The sequence below is a fragment of the Pituophis catenifer genome, unplaced genomic scaffold (genome assembly GCF_029215685.1).
Source record: "Pituophis catenifer annectens isolate HBS135680 unplaced genomic scaffold, rPitCat1.0.hap2 SCAF_6, whole genome shotgun sequence".
Taxonomy (NCBI): Eukaryota; Metazoa; Chordata; class Lepidosauria; order Squamata; family Colubridae; genus Pituophis; species Pituophis catenifer.
In genome coordinates, this window is record NW_027256886.1 from 39,390,901 (window position 1) to 39,414,210 (window position 23,310).

The 23,310-nt window shown below is 33.5% G+C and overlaps 1 protein-coding gene across 8 annotated transcripts in view; it reads left to right on the top strand.

Annotated features, from left to right (window-relative positions):
• The window catches only part of ARMC8 (armadillo repeat containing 8), a 56,318-nt gene extending 35,333 nt beyond the window's left edge, over positions 1-20,985 (top strand). For 6 of the 8 annotated variants that reach the window (XM_070945193.1, XM_070945194.1, XM_070945195.1 and 3 more), the window contains 16 exons: positions 3,297-3,377; positions 4,288-4,363; positions 4,449-4,539; positions 5,387-5,447; positions 5,971-6,171; positions 7,907-8,002; positions 8,451-8,533; positions 8,783-8,864; positions 9,908-9,994; positions 11,218-11,310; positions 11,564-11,713; positions 12,156-12,251; positions 14,283-14,378; positions 14,946-15,018; positions 18,313-18,406; positions 19,576-20,985. In XM_070945193.1, the coding sequence (XP_070801294.1) occupies positions 3,297-3,377; positions 4,288-4,363; positions 4,449-4,539; positions 5,387-5,447; positions 5,971-6,171; positions 7,907-8,002; positions 8,451-8,533; positions 8,783-8,864; positions 9,908-9,994; positions 11,218-11,310; positions 11,564-11,713; positions 12,156-12,251; positions 14,283-14,378; positions 14,946-15,018; positions 18,313-18,406; positions 19,576-19,609 (1,494 nt within the window). In that variant the 3' untranslated portion in view covers positions 19,610-20,985. The remainder of the gene's footprint in view (positions 1-3,296; positions 3,378-4,287; positions 4,364-4,448; positions 4,540-5,386; positions 5,448-5,970; positions 6,172-7,906; positions 8,003-8,450; positions 8,534-8,782; positions 8,865-9,907; positions 9,995-11,217; positions 11,311-11,563; positions 11,714-12,155; positions 12,252-14,282; positions 14,379-14,945; positions 15,019-18,312; positions 18,407-19,575) is intronic. The other 2 variants (XM_070945200.1, XM_070945201.1) reach the window with 1 other exon arrangement.
• Positions 20,986-23,310: the final 2,325 nt, after the last annotated feature.

Consider the following 23,310-nt stretch of genomic DNA (forward strand, 5'->3'; position numbering starts at 1 on the left):
GTTTCAACAGTCCAAATTATTTTCAGGTGTTTTTATGCTGGTTATATGTAGCTTAATACCTTGTTTTTACTTGAAATCAGGATATATGTACACATTTTATTAGAGTGTACTAGCATTTTAGAGCACTCCTCCAATTTGAAGTTAATATAAAAATGAGAGGATTAAAGTGTACTAGCAGCAAAATTTGAAACATTGAATAATAAACTCGCGAATCTGTAGTATGAGTGTCAAAATATGCTGTACATCCCCCCCCCAAAAAAACCCCCATGGAGTTCAAACAAAGACTTTTCAATGTTCACCTTTGTACAGCTAGCCAAAATAAAAAGTTAAGAATTTTAAATTGAGCAAAGTAAATAAGGTGCTCCACATTATAATTGGTTCATAAGAAAGGTAATTTATTAAATATCATTCAGTTGAAACTGACTTCATATTAGAAGAAAAAAGAAAGCGATACCTGCTTGAGCAAAAAGACCTAAGCAGTAAACTCTGGCATGTGTTATCTCAATAAAATAGTACTAAAATGTATTAATCTTTTTTTGTTGATGTTGGTGACATTATTTAGAAACAGTGATTTGTTAGATACCGTGTTTCCCCAAAAATATAAGACTTTGTCTTATTTTTTTGGGACCCGAAATAAGTGCTTGGCCTTATTTTCGGGGAGGTCTTATTATTTTGGGGCACGTGGAGCAAGATGGGGCTCCTCTTGCCATCTTACCTGATTTCCAGCTCTTGTGTTTAAATATTTTCAGGGAGGGCTTATTTTGGGGGGGGGGGGGAAGGAGACTTATATTAGCACATGCACTCAAAAGCCCGATTGGGCTTATTATCAGGGCATGTCTTATTTTGGGGAAAACAGGGTATTTTCTGGTCTTAACATTAACAAGATGATTCTAACATCATAACTTTGATAAAAAGATGAGCATAAAGTTTTGAGTAGGTTTTATATGTTAATATTTGGCTAGCTCTAATTTGGTCCATCTAATCCTCATTTACGAACATTCATTCAATGTTTGAAGTTATGATGGTGTTGAAAAAATGAAGTATAAACAGTACTCACACTTAAAACCATCACAGTGTTCCCTCAGTTACATGATCAAAATGTTGGCGCTTGACAATCAGCTTGCAATTACAATTGCAGTGTCCCATGATCACATGATTGTCATTTGCAACTTTCTCAGAGAGCTTCCAACAAGCAAATTCAATTGGGAAAACTGGATTTACTTAACAATTATGTAATTCACTTAATGACTTTAGTGATTTCCGCAACGACCAAGGCAAAAAAGGCAAAATTGGATGTAACTCACTTAACTCACCACCCTGAGTCCTTCGGGAGTAGGGCGGTATACAAATATGAAAAATAAAATAAAATAAAAAATAAACAACTGCAATACTGGTCCCAATTGTAGTTGTCAGTTCATGACTAATAGTATAGCTTTTATTACTCATGTACAGTAGAATTTCAATAAAGTATGCATAGTTATAGGGAAAGGTTTTGTATGTGATTAGGACACAAATGTTTTTTATCCCTTCATAAACAATTAACATTCAAGTCTGATAAATTCAGCAATTTGGAGCCAAGAGCTCAAATAATGATCATCAGGAAACTCAGATGAGGAAATAGAGTAGGATGAAAAAAATGGCATCTCAGCAAAAATAATCAAAGCAACATCTTTTTTTTTTTAACTTATTGGAATTACTTTTCCTTTGGTTTATGATTTTTTATAGTTAAAGATGCAAGTACAATGAAAAAATATAGTAACAAATTAAAAATATCTAGTATCCTAAGTGTGCCATTTGGGGTTCTTTTTGCTTTTTACAGTCCTTTTGTTTTAAAACCTTTCAATATTAGCTACTTTAAGTATTTTAATGTTAATAAGGAATTTAAAAAAAAACAACCAAATATGCAACAACAAATTCTACACTTCTTATCTATCTACTTGTCATTAGATTTATCCTTTATTTATATCTTCTTCCCATTCCCCCCCCCCATGACATACATGTAAAGTGAGTTAGGTTGAGAGAGAATGACTGGCCCAATGTTTCCAGGTAGCTCCTGTGGCTCAGTTTAGACTTGAACTTGTATCAACCTAGTGCTAGTCTAATATCTTAATCATCCAACTGGCCACCAGTGATCCTGTGAACTAATCACTGGACCATCAGTTAAAAATATCTTTTCCTCAACACTCTCCAAAGTTGCTGTTGTCCAGATTGTGCATCCTTAGCCGTATGCTTTCTTTTTTTTCCAGTCAGCAGCCAAATGTTGCTGAAAATACTGTTAAAGTGTATTGAAATAAGTTTCTTCTAAGGTTGCATCAATTGTTAACCTATATGAACCTTTCTTATTGCATCTCATAGCCATGCAAGATGTTAATTTATGTTATGCAAAATGCCTAATAATGTTCTATTCAAACAGCATTGCCATTTGGTGATCATGGACAGCTGCAATTTTTCATTTGAGATTTATTTTTCATGATTCAGCTGTTCAGTGTCATTCACAGGAATTTCATTTCTATAAAAAATAGAAACTTTCACTTTAAATATTAATACTTGAGAGTTTTTGATAAATAATGTTGTTTAAAAGCACATAAAATAGCCAAAAAATAGTTACAAACACAAATACAATACAAATTTATATTGCAATTGGTATAATTCTCTCTTGAGATATATGAAACATCCTTGGATTTTTTGCTTTAAAATGGATAAATATGCTTCTCCCTTATTTCCTACTCATAAAATATATAATTTCCCCCAGAAGAAGTGGGCTTTTTTCATTTTAAAATTTGATTTTTTGACAACATACAGTTAATATTCTAAAGGTAAGGGAAACCCAGTGTTACCATTTTTTACAACATGCTGCTTGTCTTTATGTTTTTACTCCCCCCCCCCCCCGCCCACAAATAGCAACCTCTTCCCCAATGCTACAATTTTTGCAGAAAGTACTACCTGCAAGGTTGGTGATGCATCTCTTCCAAGTCCTACTTGGAGGGAAGAACTATTTTTCAATAAAATGAGGTAAAGAAAAAAGGTTAATTGACACCCCCACCTCCCATTGACTGCTGTTTTAAAAAACAAAACATGAGCAAGCAATGTAGTTCATACTTTCATAAAATTTTGTGTTCTAAAAATTGCTGGCAAGCAGTGATGGTGAAGTCACGTAATGATCCAATTCTAATATTTATTTGAAATAAATGAAATTAGACATTGAAAGCTATAAGTCTGCAATTAACTAGTATAAAGTAAAATAACTTGTTTTTATTTACTGCATGTTTAAAGAGCTGTGGTTTATTTTGTGTTAGGGTCCAGACCATCAGACAGTGCTGTTTAATCATGGAGCAGTGCAGAATATTGCTCATCTGTTAACCTCTGCATCTTATAAAGTAAGCCAATAATATAATCTGTTTTCTATAAATTAAGCTACTATTTTAAAATCTTGGCACAATATTATTGGCAGAATAATAAGTTAGCATAGTTCCTTTTTGATGAAAAAGAAAGTGCACATTTTTTCAGTTTAGTCTTGGGTGTATCTGTATAGCTGTGAAAGAGATCTTATTTCTTATAAAATAGTGTTAAAAGAGTAAATTTCATATTTTTATAAAGGATTTTTTTTCTGATGGTTATGGTGGTAGATACATATATGTAGTAAGACAACAATTATGTTTGGAAGAAAATACTATTAAGAAAATTAGATTTCTATGAAAATAGAATCTGCCAGTGAACATTTAGACATATACTTATTATATCATAATTATAGGTGTTTGATATCCAATATGCCAAAATCAAAACAAATTTAGTGCATAGGAGTAATTACACTGAAATTGAAAGTCAAGTCATTAATATATGAAGTTGAGCAAAATGACAGAATTAATATTTACAGGCTTTAATATCGTTTGGAGTATTAAAAATCTTTAGGTAAATAAAGAACTATAACTACCATATTTATCTATAATTGCAATATTTACAATATTATAATATTTAAAGAAGACAAAAAGCAAATATTTTATCACAAAATTTGTTGGGACTCAAGGAATTTGATCTGTGTACTTTTGAATAGCCGCTTTTCCCAAATTAAGATGGCATGAAAAAAAATTTCAGTCACTTTAGAAAACACACAATGATTTGGCCAATAATTCATGTCCCTTTGGAAAATTTGCTTTTGATCAGTACTCTTTAGTCTTTTGAATTATTTAAATGTTTTGATGAGTTTTAAAATGGCATTTTCACTTGACTTCTAATAGTTCTTAAAATACTTTTAATTGTAATTAATGTAAATGCTGTATATTTATTCAGGTTCGAATGCAAGCACTGAAATGTTTTGCAGTTCTAGCCTTTGAAAACCCCCAGATATCAATGACTCTTGTAAATGGTAGGTTTCTGAGGTCAGTATGAATACTCATTAAATAATTACAGTTAAACTGTTTCTTGAAACAGATTTTCTCTTTGTTTTTCAGTGTTGGTCGATGGAGAACTATTACCACAGATATTTGTGAAAATGTTACAAAGAGACAAGCCCATTGAAATGCAACTCACATCAGCCAAATGGTAAGCCTTAGGATGTACGAAACATGCTAAATGATAAAATCTGTTTTATAATATTAATGTTCCAATTTAATCAAGAGTGCATCATATCAACCCCAAGAAAATAATATCAGAATCTAATATCTCAATCACCAGCATTAATAGTAGGCAACTAATAGTATTAATGGTAAGCAATCGTTTTAGGACAACGAACACATTTGGACTTGCAGACATTTGGTAACCATTTTAGCTATGACCACTCATAAAACAGACATTTACTAGAAGGAGGACAGTATGTTTCCTCATTGTCCAGCCAATTTTTAATCAACTCCACATACGTTTGTCTTCTATTTAGGAAGGTAGTTGCATTTCAAAATAAACCACAGAACTGCAGCCAGCCACAATTTAACTGCTATTTTAATTTACTAAGAACTTTCTCTGAGTTATATGTATTTGAAGCCTTAATACTGATTTATTAAATTAGAGAAAGAATTCTGTAACTTGGCTTATAGTGCCTCATCATAACCAAGTCTAAGATGGATTAAGTAATTAAAAATTAATTAAATTTATACTGCTACATTTCCACACAAGTTTAGGTGCTGTATTTGCCTTGAATGAGGTCTATTTCTGAGAAATTGTCAAAACATATACAGTCCTAATGCTTTCCATGCTTTAGGTTTTAGATTTTAGTGTCCAAAGTTCTCATTTAAAGAATCATGAACAGAAACAGTACACAACTGGGGACAACAGATGATACTCAAGATATTTAACATATTGCTACTGTTGCCATTGGACAAATTTTAATATTGTAACAAAATCAAAATTATATATATATTCTCAGTAATCATGCTACCTTGATATTTCATTGTAGCCTTACATACATGTGCAGAGCTGGAGCAATCCGTACAGATGATATCTGCATTGTGTTAAAGGTAGGTGGGTGAAACACACTAACAGTATTTAAAACAGGTACTTCAAAAACAAATAGTGGAATGACTTTATTGCTAAAAACAGGATGTTTAGTAAAGAATCAAGAAATAATTAATACAACTGTTCCTATTTAATTTTATTAGCAACATTGTTTTTATTCTATGTTGGTATTCAGTAATACTAAATTATTCTATCTTTAAATCATGATGAAGTTATGTAAGTCTAATACATTTTGTTAAGTGAAAGTTGGACTCATGGCTTAATCTGTGCAAGTGTTACAGTTGCATATAATAGATTTGGATTTGTGATCATATAACATTGTAAATATTGATTAATAAACAAGTGTATATAAGTGCTTGTTTTAAATTTTACTTTTTATGCAAATACCAAAGAAGATTTGATGACATATTTGATTAGGAAATGCTTGTTAAAACATATATATTTAGTGACAAATTTAACAGAAATTTATATAAGAATATGTAAATAAGTAGTCAAAAAACTAATTTCAGATGTTGTAATTTCCAGACATTACCATGTTTGGCACGGATGTGTAGTAAAGAGAGACTACTAGAGGAGAGAGTAGATGGAGCAGAAACTCTGGCCTATTTGATTGAAACAGATATTGAACTACAGAGAATTGCCAGTATTACTGACCACCTTATTGCAATGCTTGCAGACTACTTCAAATACCCTAGTTCAGTGAGTGCCATCACTGATATAAAAAGGGTAGGTTTATTATGAATTAAGTAGGTATGACAAGTGTGTTTCTGTGTGCATGAGAGAGAATGAAAACTTGGGTTAATATATTTACTGTATATCTATATCTAAAATCATTGTTTGTAGATTCAAATGAAAATCTGACAGAATCTTCAGCAGAGACAATATTTAAATTAGCTTTTTAGTGGTGCCTGAAATTTCTTTGGTCCTGACTTGTATGAGTAAAACAAACTAGATGGGTTTTTAATAAGCTATACTAAATTGTTCCAAAAATTTAACATAATTGCTACAGTTTTTTGTATTTGATTCTGCCTGAAGATGGGATTGAAATTCTGTATGTGAGAGATAAGCCAAGAGATATTCGTTATGTCAACAGTTAACAATTGCTCAGCTTCATGGCAGTGACATGCAGGACAACGAGTGAAAGATGGGAAAGGCAATTGATTTGGGGATAAGGGGGAACTACATTTGCACATTTATAGAAGATAATCAAATGCATAATATGGTTTCAGTCAAGCCTGCAATAATAATTCTTTACATTATATCAGACATTTGAGTGACTTTTGCCAACTTTCAATCTAGTAGTCAGCAAACTCTGTAGTGGACAGAAATTGGAGATTTGCAGTTTAACATTGGCTCACAGAATCTGATACAGTATAAATGTCCCCATTATTAATGTTTTAGCCCATGGGTGTCAAATCTGCCACGTCATGTTGCAGTCACGTCACGTTTCATGACATTTTTCCCATTTGTGGTGGTGGGGTGGGTGTGGCCTGAGCATGATGCATCCGGCCTGTGGGCCACCAGTCTTGCACCCCTGTTTAGCCCATTTAGACTCTCTACTCCAAGATTGTTTAATGCATTTATTTTTAGTGATGAGTTAAACATTGCCAGTAATATTCTTATTTAATCTTGAATGGGATACAAATTTACAAAGCAAGGTGCTGTATAGATGTAGGAAATGTTTTTGCATGCTCTCCCAAATCATTTCCCTATCTTCCATCTCTTTTCACAAAGATGGTGAAGCGTTTCAATTTAACCATATATTCAATTTTTTATATAGCTGTAACAGTAGGAACATTTCAATATCATTGCAAACACCTTAGATTACAGCTAAACAAATTGCTTTAGGGAGTGGCTGCTGTTATGTAAAATTATGTACAATTCTGTAGTGTTTTATGCAGTCATCTTTTATGCATGTTTTATGTAATCATTTTGTCTTGCTTCATCTTGTGTCCTGTCCTTCAGAGATTCTAAGTTTGAATTGGCTCAAGTTGACTGGTTGTGAAAGTGGGCTTAACCCTGTTTAGTATTTTTCTATTATTAATAATAGAAAATCCCAGGATTGCAGTCTAAACAGCTGAAAAAAGTCCTGGATAAAAAAGGCAACAGCAAACAGTTTCTATATTTTTTCCAATAAAAAACAAACTCTTTCTATATTATTGCAAGAAAATGCAATCACTAGGATTTGAGCTCAACTTAAAGGAATTGTTAGGATCTATAAGATTTAAATTATTATAATTGAGAAGAACAGAAATGAAATTTTAAATAAGATATAGAATAAAGTGCCAGTTGGAAATTCTTAAAAGTGCTTCCTAATCTAAACTCTTCAACACTCAGATGGTATCACTGACAGTTGTGAAATATGTCTTAAAATTCCATTCAGAATTCAGAATATATACAGTTTGATCAACATCCATGTTTGCAATTTAAAAAATGATGTGAATTTGATTATCTTTAATAGCTTGACCATGACTTAAAACATGCTCATGAATTGCGCCAGGCTGCTTTCAAGCTCTATGCTGCCCTTGGAGCAAATGATGAAGATATTCGAAAGAAGGTAAGTCTAAGAATTTATCAGGTAGTTTCCAATATCTCAAAGTCAGGAACATAACCTTGTCATTGAAATATATGTTTTGCTTATCATTAGTTTCAATAAAATAATATTTTATAATGAAATAAGATATCTGGATAAAGTCTAGTTTCCTAGTTAAAAATATTATGGTTTAATTGAATTGCAGAAAATAATTTTGACAATGCCCCTTAATAGACACTGCCATTTTTCTACAAGAAATATAATGTATAAATGTAATATAACAATATGCTCCATTGTCATAATATGGCATAAGCATGACATTTCTTTTTAAAATGTGAAATTCAACTTTTTTTATCAGTTAGAATTCATACATACTGTATGCATACTATATACAGTATATGGCATTAAAATAAACATAATGCTTCATTTTGTTCTGTAAAATCCAATAACATTTTTGATGACTTTCTTTCAGATAATTGAAACTGAAAATATGATGGATCGGATTGTAAATGGCTTATCTGAGTCTAGCATCAAAGTGCGCTTAGCTGCAGTCAGGTATAAATTTATCTAGCGGGATTAATCTTACATTTCATATGTTCAGATTGACAGTTGTTCACTTCCTTTATTAGGACATACAGCGATCTTAAATTATTTGAAAATTATGAATTATCTTTAGCAGTAATTGTAGTGTGATGAAACAGAATCTGAACTCAGTTTTAGTTCAGTTTCTGAAAATGCTTACATGCAAAGCTACCTCTATGGAAAGGAAGTATTTTAGAGCTTATACCTCATTTTTCTGAGCAGATGTTTGCACAGTTTGTCAAGATCTGTACAGCAACTACGAACAAGTTTCCAAGATCATGCTGTATGGAAACCTTTAATGAAGGTAAGCACATTGGGAGATTATCTGTTGTGGTATAAAGTGCATTGACAATATTATCCAAGTAGTCCTCAATTTATGACCACAATTGTGCCCATAATTTACATTGCTAAGCAAGACAGTTGTTAAGTGAATTTTGCCACATTTTACAATCTTTCTTACCACAGTTGTTAAGTGAATCACTGCAGTTGTTAAGTTAGTAACATGGTTAAGTGAATCTGGCTTCCCCATCAACTTTGCTTTTCTGAAGGTCACAAAAGGTGACATGATCCCAGAATACTGCAACCATCATAAATACATGCCGGTTGCCAAGTATCTGAATTTTGATCACAGAATCTTGGAGATGCTGCAATGGTTGTAAGTGTGAAAAACAGTCATAAATAACTTTTTTTCAGTGCTGTTGTAACTTCAAAGGGTCACTAAATGAATGGTTGTAAGTTGAGGACTACTTGTAATACAGTTTTAAGGCTAGTTAAAGAATAATTCACTGCTACAAAATATTTAAAGTGCTATTTTGTAAAGATGTTTCAGATGGTAAATGATTTTTAAAACTCTGGTGATTTTTCCAGTTGCAATCCCTGTTCATTTATATATATTCTAAACTATTCGGAAGCACAAGGATTGTTTGCAGTATTCTCTGAAACTTCATAGAAAATAATTTTTCATTATATTTTTTCACTAGCAAAAGACAGAATAATAACTCAAGTCTTGAGTAATTTCTACCTATGCTAGATGATATCTCCTGTTATAAGAAAGGGAATATTATGTCATCAAGTGTTTTAAAGAAGGAAGACATGTTTCCTCTTTTTCTTTTTGTGGTTAAGTATAAACAGCTGGTATGTCAGTTAGAATTCTTTTGAAATTGGAAAAGATTAACTGCAAAAAACAGATGTTGGTACTATTTAATTTCCAAATGTTAATAATGGAAGCTGGAGTTCAGGTTCTGCATCTAGGTAGCAAGGCAAATGTATACGTACCAGTCCCTGAGTTATTCTAAATTCTTGAAAAGAAATGCTTATGATGAAATTACTTTTTCTTTTGTTTTTTAGGTATTACAGAATGCTCCAGATGAAATTTTAGTGGTAGCATCTTCTACTCTATGCAATCTTCTCTTAGAATTTTCTCCAAGCAAAGAGGTTGGTTGCTTGGGCTTTTAAAACCATAGAAGTAGATATTTGATTCTTTGTATCAAATATAATGTGAATATATACGGAGAACATGAGGGCGAAGTCCTGTTTCTGGTCTTTCTCAGCAGACACATAAAAACAGGTTTTTCTCTGAAAATAGGCAAATTGTCACTTTGAGTAAAGAAATCATGCTGTTAGTGTTTACTAATAAAAGCATAATCAGTTCCTTTCAAGGACAATAGAAGCAAATGTACCATAACAAAATGATCAGAGGAAAAAGTTGACATAAAATTGCCAGAATAAAAAGTAATTAAAAATGAAAGAATTTTCCCATCAGAAGTTGGAAACAAATAAGACCAGAGATTTAAAAAAAAAAATACTAATAAAAACAGAGTCCTTGTAGTAAAATCCTGTAAACATAAATCAAGTCAGATAGCTTTCATTACCTAGGTTGTATTTTCTCACTGCTGACTTCTTTATGGCAAAGGTGAAAGTAATTTAGAATTCTAAAGTAAACAGTGAGAAAATGAAATTAACTTTATGTTAAAATCCAGCAAGGAGTTATATGGGTCAGCATTCAAACAGTTGATTAATCTATAAATAAAAAGTTTTTAAAAACACATTTAAAAGGTGCAGTTAAAACCAAAGGGTGCTTAAATATAACAAACTGCTGAAAAGAAAAGATGAAAGACCCAACCCTCCAATTCTCTATTGAGAATTGCAGTCATCAAGATCCTCATCTTAGAAGGTACACAATCCTCCAGGGGTTGTCTTGAGTTGTTACTAATTGCTCCCGTTCAAATCTGGGAAGCCACCAAATAGCCAGCTTTGGTGGCATAATCAGTTGTTTTTCAGCAGGTAAGAAAAAACACCCCACTGCTCAGCACGCCATCTTGGGGGGAAAGTGTGTTTGATTATTTTCAACCATGGGATGGGACAGTTAACAGCTACCTTGGGTAGGAGAACCTGATGGAACATACTGGAAAATCAAAAGACTGAGTGAAATACTTATGGCATTTGAAGAGTATTCTACACTGTCTGAGCTTATAAAAATATAAAATGTGTAAAGAAAAAAGATGTGAAAACTTAGACGTGTATTCTAGACTTCTTTTAAAAAGTATCTTGTTTTTCGTTTAAGAGCACATTTAATGTACAGAAACAAATGAAAGAATATATGTGAAATTAGGATGTTACTGAAATTTCTTAACTGGTTTTGCTTTTGTTATATGTAGCCTATCTTAGAATCAGGAGCCATAGAACTTCTCTGTAGTTTAACTCAGAGTGACAACCTTGCCTTGCGAGTGAATGGAGTTTGGGCTTTAATGGTAAGTATCAATGTTAATCTCATAGCTTTATGTATGCATCTCCAATTTTAGATTTTATTTCTTTATTAAATTTATATACTATCAAATCATCTGAGATCTAGAATGCTTTCAAGGATGGGAAATCAAAACAAAATCTCAACTGCTAAGAAATGTTTCTTGTTATAGCAGATGATAAATAGTGTAATGGAGTTGGGTCCTTTGTGGAAAATGTTGAAATGATTCTGAATAAAGTTAATTTGGTCCTTCTTTTTAGAATATGGCATTTCAAGCAGAACAGAAGATCAAAGCAGACATTTTGCGTGGCTTGAGTACAGAGCAGTTATTCCAGTTACTCTCTGATTCTGATGTAAATGTACTAATGAAGACTTTGGGATTACTTCGGAACCTTTTGTCTACTCGCCCTGTAAGTAAAAAAAAAATGAATCTGCAGGTCTTGTTAATTTCTTACTATATATCATTACATATTGGGAGCTGGTGTTCCAGAACATCATATCAACTTCATTAAGCTGTTGCTTGTCTAATTTATAGAACAAATATTCTGTAGAAGTGACAAAGCAGATTTCTTTCTGAACCCTTGTTGGTACTTGAGAGCCTTCTATCTGAAAACCAGAACATCTATTTTTCACATTGCATAGAGCATATTGCAGATCAAGGAGTAATACAACAGTGTTTTATTTTAAAGGAAAATTAACATTTCTGTTGTGCTCTTGTATTCATATACTGTATATGATTTGTTTCCATTGGCATAGACTGTTTCCTGCTATAAGATTCTACAAAGCAAACTGTAGATTTTCTAACTTTTTAGGTGAGCTGTTTGTTAATGTTATTTTTCAAACTCTTGGCAGCATATAGATCAGATAATAAGTACTCATGGGAAACAGATCATGCAAGCAGTAACTCTCATCCTGGAAGGAGAACACAACGTGGAAGTCAAAGAACAGGTATTGTGCTTTATTGTATTAATACAGACAACAAGTTTAGACATGAAAATTGTACTTTGTGTTGAATGGACAAAACAAAAATAAAACGCCAAACTAAATTCTTCAGGAAGAAAATTCAAATACTTTTGCTAAGAGTGCACAAGGCTGTTTGTGTGCAATATTTCTTGTGCAAATATGTAAAAATGAAAGATGCAATTATGAGATTATTATTCTGATTATTTTATTTAAAAAGTTAAAAACAAGACTGCATAAAATGCAGTCTCCCAAACTGCTGGAAGTAAAACAAGGTAGAAATGGAAGTAAAAGGTAGAAATGTCAGAAACATCTCAGCTAAACAAATGCAAGTTCATAGATGAGTTCTGAAGAAAGGCAGACCATATGCTGCTTGTTTCCTTTTAAACAAGTATAACTCTTATTTTTATATCAAATTTGGAGGCCGTCCATCTCATTCATGCAGTAATTGTGTGATGCCTAAACATATTCAAGTGTTTAAAAACTTTGGACTTGGGCAATTAGATGTATAGTTTCCTGAGGGAAAGGCAAGCACCTCTGATATATGTGTGTCAATGCTGGCTTATGACTAATAAATATTTAAATGCACAAATGGAAGAAAAAAAAATTGCTGTCACCTTTGGCTGGGAATGTAGGGAAAGTAGGAGCCTGCAAGGTGTGGGGACCCAAAGGTCTGGAGACATGATGTCATCCATTGTCCCTTTAATTTCAAGGTAAGAAATCAGGATAGTATGATGAGGAAAAAAAAAACTCCACTAGTGAATTATTTACAGGATTTCGCTTTTTCTGTCTTTTCTGTTTGAATGAGAAAAGGTTTATGCCATTTTTCCCCCTCAAAATTTATGCTGAACTAGGCTGAGGTTTATTTATATTTTATACTTCTATTATAATATTTCTGTTACCTTTCTTTCTGATGGGGTGATTTACAGGTTTTCCTCAGTTTACATCCATTCATTCAACAACTGTTCAAAGTTATGGCTGCATTGGAAAAATGGACATACGACCAGTCTCCAAAGTTACAACCATTGCATCACTCCCATAATTACACAATCACAATCCAGTTACGATATGGTTATGACATCACAGGGAATCATAGTCATTGATCACCATTTGCAATTTTTCCTGCTGACTTTCCACAAGCAAAGAAAATAAGGAAGCTGGAAGGGAATATCACAAGTAGCTCCAGTAAGTGACACCCACCCATAGCACACATTCTCCATCCAGATGCAGCTTCCACTATGCCTCCCCATGCACTTCCTCAAGTCACATACAGCATGAGTTGGGTCTCCCAAGCCCCCCTCCTCCCCCCCGCCTTTTCTATCTCCTATGTCATTTCACTGCTCCTTATCTGGGACGTCAGACACATTGTCCTTAATGGCCTGCATGTCTGAGAGTTACAATGGCAAGTGGGACTGCCAAGATTGCTGCTGCTAAGTGATACAAGTGACTTCATGCTTTATGACCACATCACTTATGGGCAGCAAGCACCATACCAATTGCTATTGTAACCTGAGGGCTATCAGTGTAATCATTGTGATTACTGCTTAAATGCAGGTAGTCCCCCTCCTGAGATCCCAGCTGGGACCAGACTTCCACAGCTGAGTGAAGGGGTTGTTAATGAGTCACATCTAATTTTACAATCATTTTTGCTACAATTTTTAAGGAACCTGGCTTCTCCTATTAACTTCACTTGTCGGAACCTCCCTGGGAAGGTCACAAATGACAATCACGTGATCCTGTGACACCAAATGCCCAAACTTTGATCACATTATGGTGAGGGTACTGTGATGGTCATAAGTATGATGACCAGTCATAAGTCAGTTTTTTCAATACTGTAGAAACTTTGAACTGTTGTTAAATGAATGGTTGCAAGTTGAGGACATGTAAGTCTTCATAGTTTTATCTTCTTAACCTGTATTGCTTATGGAAGTCTACTTGTCAAGCTGCCATGAAACACTGACATTCAGAGTTAAATTTCTATTGTTATTTCCATATATTTCTCTTCCTCCTTTCCTTCAGACATTATGTATACTTGCCAACATAGCAGATGGAACGACAGCTAAAGAATTCATCATGACAAATGATGATATCTTACAAAAAATTAAGTATTACATGGTATGTAATATAAATTTTTCTATAATTAAATTTTGGAAAAAGATTATAGCCCAGGGATTTTCAGCATTTGGTAGAAATCTGTGTATTAAGTACAGTAGTTTGTTCTTGTAATTTTCTTGAATACAATAAAATATTTTTCCTTTTTAAATATTTTTTCAACTTTGCTTTCATTGAAGAAAAACCTAAGATTTTATATCATTATTGTGAGTAATAATTTGGAGGCAAGAAACCTAGATTACTTAAATGTAAATTTTTACTTGAATCAAGCTTGGTTCCTGACATATGTTTCTTGGCAACAATATGGAACTGGTTTGCCATTGACTTCTGCCAGCAGAAGTCACTGTGCTTGCTGTTAACTTTGTCTTTTTAATCAAGGCTGTAGCTTCTTTTCTAAGTATTAACTAGATCAGCCAGGGTAATAAAGAAAGGAATAGTAAACTAGATCCATACTTTTGCCAATAACATTACATGGTTCTGTGAAGTCAAAAAGAGTCAGCTTCAAAAGGATTTGATTTTACTAAGAAGTAACTTAAAATATTTCTGTCTAAATGTTTTTTGTCTGCTTAGAGCCACTCAAATGCTAAACTTCAACTGGCTGCCATGTTTTGTGTATCTAATCTTATATGGAATGAAGAAGAAGGTAAGATATACTTGGGATTTCTCTTCTGAAATGCTTAATTTAAAAATGAAATTGCATTTAGTAGTTGAGCATACGGAATGCATTTTTATCTTGGATGGGGAAAATCACTACCGTATTTTCCGGCGTATAAGACGACTTTTTAACACATGAAAATCTTCTCAAAAGTTGGGGGTCGTCTTATACGCCGGGTGTCGTTCTCCTGTAACCAGGCAGACCAGCCCGAAAGGCTCTGACGAGCCTTAAATGGCTCTGGCGATCCCAGCTCTGACAATCCCAGCTGAGTTCCCTGCAACTCAGCTGGGATCGCCAGAAACCATGTAAAAGGAAAAAAGTTTTTTCCCTTTTACTCTGACGATCCCAGCTCTGACGATCCCAGCTGAGTTCCCTGCAACTCAGCTGGGATCGCCAGAAACCATGTAAAAGGGAAAAAGTTTTCCCCCTCCAGCTTGCTTACCTCAGCTGCTAGTCGCAACGCTTGCCTTGCTTCGCTTGCCTGAATCTATTCCATCAGCAAGCAACTCCCTGCCTGCAATCAAGCAAGCAGGGAGTTGTGGACTTCAACTCCCAGAATTCCTCAGCCAGCAAAGCAAAGCTGGCTGAGGAATTCTGGGAGTTGAAGTCTACAAGTCTTAAAGTTGCCAAGGTTGGAGACCCCTGTTCTATTGGGTAAGTTTTTTTCCCCTTTGGGAGCTTTAAAAAAAATAGTCAATTGGGGTTTTTTTAGTTGTTCTTTTTTAGACCTAGCCATTTAAAGTTCAGGAAGTTTTAAATTTAGCTTTCATATAAAAATAAAAATAAAATAAAATAATATTTGTGCAGCTTTCTGAGATTTAGTGTGTTTCTGTAGTGATTCCCTCTAACTACACAAACACACAAAATCTCACAAAGCTGTATGTGGAATTTTGTGTGTGTAAAGTGTGAAAGTTGGTTTTTTGGACTTTTTGTGGCTGTGTGAGGTTCCTGCTTGTTGCAGGGGCCATTTTGGGTCTAGCACAGCTGCTTTTACATTGTGGGTGAGCCAGTTGTGTTGTGTTGTGTTGTGTGTGTTTAGAGTGTGAAAGTTTTTTGGGGGGGCTTTTTGTGGCTTTGTGAGGTTCCTGCTTGTTGCAGGGGCCATTTTGGGTCTAGCACAGCTGCTTTTACATTGTGGGTGAGCCAGTTGTGTTATGTGTGTGTAGAGTGTGAAAGTTTTTTGGGGGGCTTTTTGTGGCTGTGTGAGGTTCCTGCTTGTTGCAGGGGCCATTTTGGGACTAGCACAGCTGCTTTTACATTGTAGGTGAGCCAGTTTTTTTTTTTAATTTTTATTTGGTGTGCATTGGAAGAGGGTAGTCTTATATATGGCGAGTATAGCCCAAACCCTATATTTTAACAGGAAAAGTTGGGGGTCGTCTTATACGCCCAGTCATCTTATACGCCGGAAAATACGGTACATTAAAAGTCAGGTAAGGTGAATGTGCTATTTGATTCCCTTTGAGTGAAAAGGAAGTTACCTGGAAAAAAAATGAAAAGAGCAATTTCTAGTGGATGAAATTTGAATAGGTTGACATTTTTGTCAGGAGCTGAAATAGAAGATGACAAATTCATGACTTTCGGCAGATCAAAAAATGGAGTAGCCATAAATGTGAAAAAGCACACCATGGTAATCAGAAATACAAATTAAGGATAAGAAAGGTTGATTCATAATACTGTATTTTAGACTGAATTTAGAAATGTAACTAACTGTTGGTTCAATTCATGCTCTAATTGATAAAATTCTATAATTCCCCAATTGAATTTATAAAAATTGAACTTTAGTACATAAAAATACTTTGAAAATCAACCAGATTGTTAATTTAGCAATAATGGAAGCAATAATGAAAAGAATTATTATTTCTATTTGGGACAGAATTAAATATATGAAATTATATAACAAATAGGAATATAACCCAGAAAAAAATGAAGAATATTTGAAAAGAGTACTATCTTAAACATTTACAGAATTTTTAAAAAGTTTTTTTTTTCCAGAAGATAATAGTTGAAAAGTCAACTTATAAAATGAAATTGAGTAAAGCTCCAGGAACTGATATTTTCTGCAGTTAAATTTTTTTCAAGAAATTTTGACTAAACCATTAACTCATGTAATGAGCAAGCTTCAACCACATGAAAAGGCTTTACTTCTTTAATCTAAAAAGTAGGAAAAGATTCAACTTATCCTGAATAATCTGAACCTATATCTCTATTGAATGTAGTTTACAAGCTTTTTATGGGAATCCTTGCTATGATTAAATGGCTTTCTAGCAGATATTATATAGCCTCATCAAATGAGCTATATGATAAATAAAAATAATAATATTCATATCTTAAATGTTATTGACAAGATCAGAAAAACAAACTTTAAAAATGGCTATGATTTTTCTTGGTGTTGGAGGAATCTTTGACAATTATGTTCACAGTACTGGAAAAAAATAAGTTGTGTTCCTAATTTTTTTCATATGGATACAGTGTACTGTATCCAGAATGAAAAGCCAGAATTATGGGGAATAGGTTTTCTTTTTCATTTCTATCAAAGTCGAGCAGACCAAGTTGTCTCCTCTTTTCCTCTCTTTATTTTTATTTTTATTTTTTCTTACTTACCTTTATACCTATGGCTTAAGGGGGCGCAATGGCTCAGCAGTTAAAAACACTGTAATATCAATAATTCTCAATACACCATTAAACAGAATAGAAAATTTAATTTATCTACTGTAAATTAGAATGGCAATGCTTTTTAGTAAGATAAAAGCATAACATCTTTTGTTGGTATGCCAGTTAAAACTATCAAAAAAGTAATAGAAAATAGATTATTGACCAATAGTTCCACCACAACGTAACTTATGGATTGCTGAAGAATTGGGATTTTTTTCCTTTCATTTCTAAGGTATCAGAACTTATCTTTGATTAAAATTGATTTATCTTTGATTAAAGATAAATTGATTGGCCTTGCAGAAAAAGAGAGAATCAGCTGTTTGGTGTCTGTCCCCTCTTTAAGTCCACCTACTTCTCTAGATGTTGGATATTATAATGTTGAGTACTGATTGCTAGATCTGTTTGAAATAAGATTGTGATTCTTCACAACTTGATTATGTAGGGAAGAAAAGCAGAACTGGTATGTGTGACCAATACCTAGCAAGATGAGAAAGGCTTATCTGAAATTATCCATATACGTTTCAGGTGTTTCTGCAGGCTTTTACATTGGATTGTATATTGCCTTGCCACTATTTAATCAGTCTGACATAAAGTGCATTAAATTACCAATATGCAATTATTTTATATTAGGTTCCCAAGATCGTCAGGATAAACTCAGAGATATTGGAATAGTAGATATTCTACATAAACTGAGTCAGTCATCAGATCCGAATCTTTGTGAAAAGTAAGTAAACAGAAATTCCAAAACCAAATTGAATTGAATTTGATCACTTTGTAATTAGATTTTCTGTATACTGTATATTGATTCGAATTATATATGAGTTATGTTTCTCCTTGCATTCTGTGTTGTTGTTTTTTACCCCAGCAAACCAGAATTGTCCCAATTTTTTAGGATGGCTTAGTGTTCATGAGTGAAATTTCCTATGTTTGATTTGTTTATGTTATCCATGATTCTGGATAACTAAAGGTTAAACAAAGGCAACAATAATATAGCATAATGAATCAGTTCCAGTTTTTGTTTTTTTTAAAAAAATAGATAACAATGAAAAACTATTTCACAGGCTCATACTGACAACCTGACCCTTGTGCCTGAGAACATACCTCTGTCTTCAGGACCTTCAGGCTGGCAAGGTTAGGGCAACCTAATATCCGGGGCAAGAGTGTTCCAAAGAGCAGAACAAAAAGGCTAACATTCTGGGTCCCACAAGATGGCACATTTTAATTGAGGGAGCTCATATAATGCCTTTTCTGATGGTATGATTAGAGAAAGACAATTCTACAAATATCCTAATAAATGCCCCATGGTACGAATGGCTTTGTAGTAACCACCAGCATTTTGAATTGCACCCAGAAACATATTGATAGCCAAAGCAGCTCATGGAGGAGAAATGTAATGTACGTATATTGAGGGTTGTTCATAATTGACTGCATAAGTGCATTTTAAATAAGTTGCATCTTCTGGATGCTCTTCAAAGGCAGCCCCATGTAAAGAGCATGGCGGACTTCACTTAAAGGGCAAGCAAAAATCTACATTTGTAGAGGTATCCCACTTAATATCTTCCCAATCATTATATCTGACTGAAATACCTTTGTGTTTTCACATGCTGCTCATTTCAGTTTCAGTCCAAGATAGTTTTAAGTTCTCAAAGTTGTAAAATGCACGCACTCTTATGTAAAAGCTGCTTGAGAAATTATAAACAGAAAAGGGAATAGATTGATTCTCAGTACAAAGAACCGTGTAGTAAAATTGAGAGCAGATTCATTTTTGCATGTTCAGTTACTGAACTTCATGTACCCAGTTTTCTATGCTGTAGTTTATTCGTTGCATGATAGTATTTCTAAAATCCCCATTTATGTATATCCTCTAAAATTAAAAAATGCTTTTCATTGCAGGGCGAAAACAGCACTCCAGCAGTATCTTGCGTGATGAAAGAGAAGTCGAACTTTCATATAATCTTCAGAGCTATATACTAAGGAATAATGGGAAATAGCTGCACCTAATTTCCTTACCTTTTGCACAAGGCACCTTGGGCTGCGTTTGTCTCAGGTGCAGGGAGCTGCTTGGCAGGAGCAGTTTAAGTGATCAGGTCTCCAATGCACTTGAGGACTTTATCGAGGTAGTTCCTCTATTCAGATATCTATTCTGGGATATTTTTGTCTGAACTACCTGAACTCTACTAGAACAATCAGTAGTCTTTTTTTCTTTGGGCCTACAATATTCTGCTTATACCACAGCTGATGTAAGGCTGTGTCTGGGTGGGTGTGATACCTCAGAGCTTTTTCTTTTTCTTTTCCCTCCCTCTCTCTGTGTGTGTATGTATGTGTGATTTTTTTCTACAGATTTTCAAGGGTGAACCATTGTTTGCTGTATGAAAACTTTAAAAAATTATATACAATTTGAATTGAAATGTTATTTAATAACAGTTTTGTCCCATGAAGTTTATTTTGATCAGATGAATGTTTTTAAGTAAAATATATGCATTTGTTAAACCTCAGCTTAATGTACCTGTACTTCCTCTTTTAAAACAAAAAGATACTTACATGACAGGTAACACATTCAATGTGATTTATGCTTGCCTCTTAACCGTCACTTGTTACTAGTGACAGCTCCTTGGATTTAAGAAAGCAGAATTCCAAGATCTCCAAATGGAATATTTTTCAGTACACATAAATGATACCAAAATTCGAATTGTGGAAATTATGCCTACTGGAATTTTCCAGCAACAAAATTAGAGTTCCCCAGGCAGATACAATGCTGCTTCAGAAACTTACATTTATTATAAAACTCTGTGTTACTTTTACATAACATGAAATCGTAACAGTGAATTGATTTAAGTAAAAGAATTGACTGCTGGTTGGAGGTACGCTCTTGGAAATATGATAGGCATCCCCATAAAAAATCTGGATGTAAATCAGAGCTTAAATATTTTTTAAAATACATTATTTACCAAATATATATGGTAGAGGAATAAGTTATTCCTGGAGCAGAGAAGAACAATGTTAAGATAAGTTTTTTATATAATTTTGTAATCTCTGCCTCATATCTTGTTGTTTACCAAGTAAGTTTTCTGTGGTCTTAAGCCCACAGGTATCTCTGTCAAGGGACAAGAGCGCCAGTCAGAAATTGAGTGTCTCATTTCACTCACCAGTTTCAGTCATCCCAAACATTTATTTATAGTTAATAAATATTCTGCTGCCTAGACACTTTGCATTATATCAAAGCAACTTTTAGAGCTTGTGCCTCTGGCTGGAACTGTTAATAAGCTGGAAGGAGACTGCAAAAATAAAGCTAGAGTTTTTATATATGGTTTTCATGTTTTCTTTTACTCTGAAAGGCAAGTCATAGCAATTCAGGGAATGTAGTAGGTGAAATAATTTCTCAGTGTTATTGCTACAAGCTTGTTGGGTTTGGACTTCTGCAGGTGTGTATAATGTACTCTCCTGCTAGTTAATATTTTAGAAGTAAAGCCACAATTAATTCATCGATTTGAATTTTGTTATAGGCTTAATAATACTGAGAAAAATCACTTTCTTGACAGCATTATCTGAATTCATTCCCTGTGAGAAAGGATAGGGAGTGCTTCTTTATCTTGACCACTGCTTTTGCACTCTGAATTATTATTATTACACAGGCACTTCCAATTCTGTTGTAATGACTCCATTTACAAATATGCATATCCATTTATTTTGAGATATAGATATGCCTAAACCTGTGTTGAATATAGCTGAAATGTGCAGATTTTCAGCTATACATTTGAAGATTGCTTTTAGAGTGGCTATGTATACGGAAGGAAGATATAAACTATGCTAAGACAATCTGGATAATGGGGGTGGGCAAGGTGAATTAATGAAATATTAAGATGGTAAGTGATAACGAAGTGACATTTTGCACTTTGCATTGTGAATATTTTTGATGTTACTATAAATATGTACAAACACTGTAAATAAAAAACAAATGTCCTTTTACTGGATAATATTATTTAAAATTGCTTGGCCCTATTTATATATATATATATATATATATATATATATATATATATATATATATATATATATAAAGTATTCATTCAAAGGTTATATTGCAGGCATGGATCTATGGACAGACAGCTACATCGTTTTAGGAAGCTGACTGTTTAACAAAAATAAGGTTCATTTTTTAATTCTAATATTCTTTTTTAAAGAATATGATAAATGGACTTGTATCAAGCTCCTCCCCCTCTCATGACTTGTCAAAATTAGTCAAGAATAATAACTTTTTAGAAATTTCTCTTAATTCTTTTGTTGAGAATGGTTCAATATTGAATGAATTTAAGTTCTTGAGCATTTGCTTCTTATTTTCAGGTGTGGTAAAGTTCATTGTACTCTTTTTGTTCTGTTTTCCACACTTTATTTTTTCTATCCTCAACTCTTACTTCAATAACCTTCCTTGTTGTTTGTGTCCTCTTTATGAAATTATACTTACATTAATAAGCTATAACTCAAATACTTTAAAAAGCAGATAGATAAATGATTTATTTCAAAGAACCTGGATATAAGCCCAAAATATTCTAGTCTAGTTAATTGAAAACAAGACATATTGCAGGAATTTAAAAGCTATGAAGTTAAGGCTTGGAAATGGAAGAGGCCAAAGGCAACATCAGAATGCCACATGTAATTGAGGCTAAACAGTGATTGAGTTATTCTGCCTTGTATTTTACTCATGGTTTTCTTGATTAATTTAGTTTAGAACAAATATGTTGGACTCCAGGAGTATTAACCCGATGCAGCAGTGCCTTTCTTAATCAGTTCAGATGCTGGTATACTTCCTTCTGGCTAATTCTGAATAATTTAACAGTCATGCATAGCCATATAACGAAACATAAGATTATGTCTTTCTAGGACAATATTAAATTACATTCTTGTAATATAAATTGAAAATCATCATATATTGCTCATAATTAGGCTTTTAACTTCCTGTTCAGTGGAAAAATATTAGACATGTTCAGCCTTTTGAATACAGTGGGCAAGGGGACATGAGTCTTAAGAATGTAAAACTGTTGATTTGCACTTAATGAAATCACATTTAATTTCCTAAGGAAGATAAAGAAACAAAAAGAAAAGACGCTTCAGCCCATCTCTATTTCCTCTTCCTTGGGATTCAAGACATTTCAGGAATACCGTCTTTGGCTATGTTTATGTACAGTCAAGTTAACATCCCTCTGAAATATTTTGTAAAGAAAACAGAACCTAACTTGAATTAAGTTAAAGGCAACTCTTGATATTTTTCAACAATCAACTACATTTTTGTATTTTCTTTTACTTCTATATTGTTTTGTGCTATTTAATATGTACTGTTTTTTCAGTGCATTTTCTACGTACATTCTACAGAATTTTCTTAGCCGTTTTCATTCCAGATTTTAGCTGAATCAAAACTAGCAGGAAACCCAGGGCAAGTAGGACAATACTGATGGATGTAATAATTGCCTTCTCTCTCCTCAGTGTTCCCAGCATGATGTAGCTCACCAGCTTTTACCTCCCAAAACTTCCCTGCCTCCCTCAGCCATGGTTAATGTTCTTGGTTTCCCTCCCATTCTTCCCTTCCAAATATTACTTTGAACAGTTCTGTTTCAGTGGAACAAAAATTGCCCC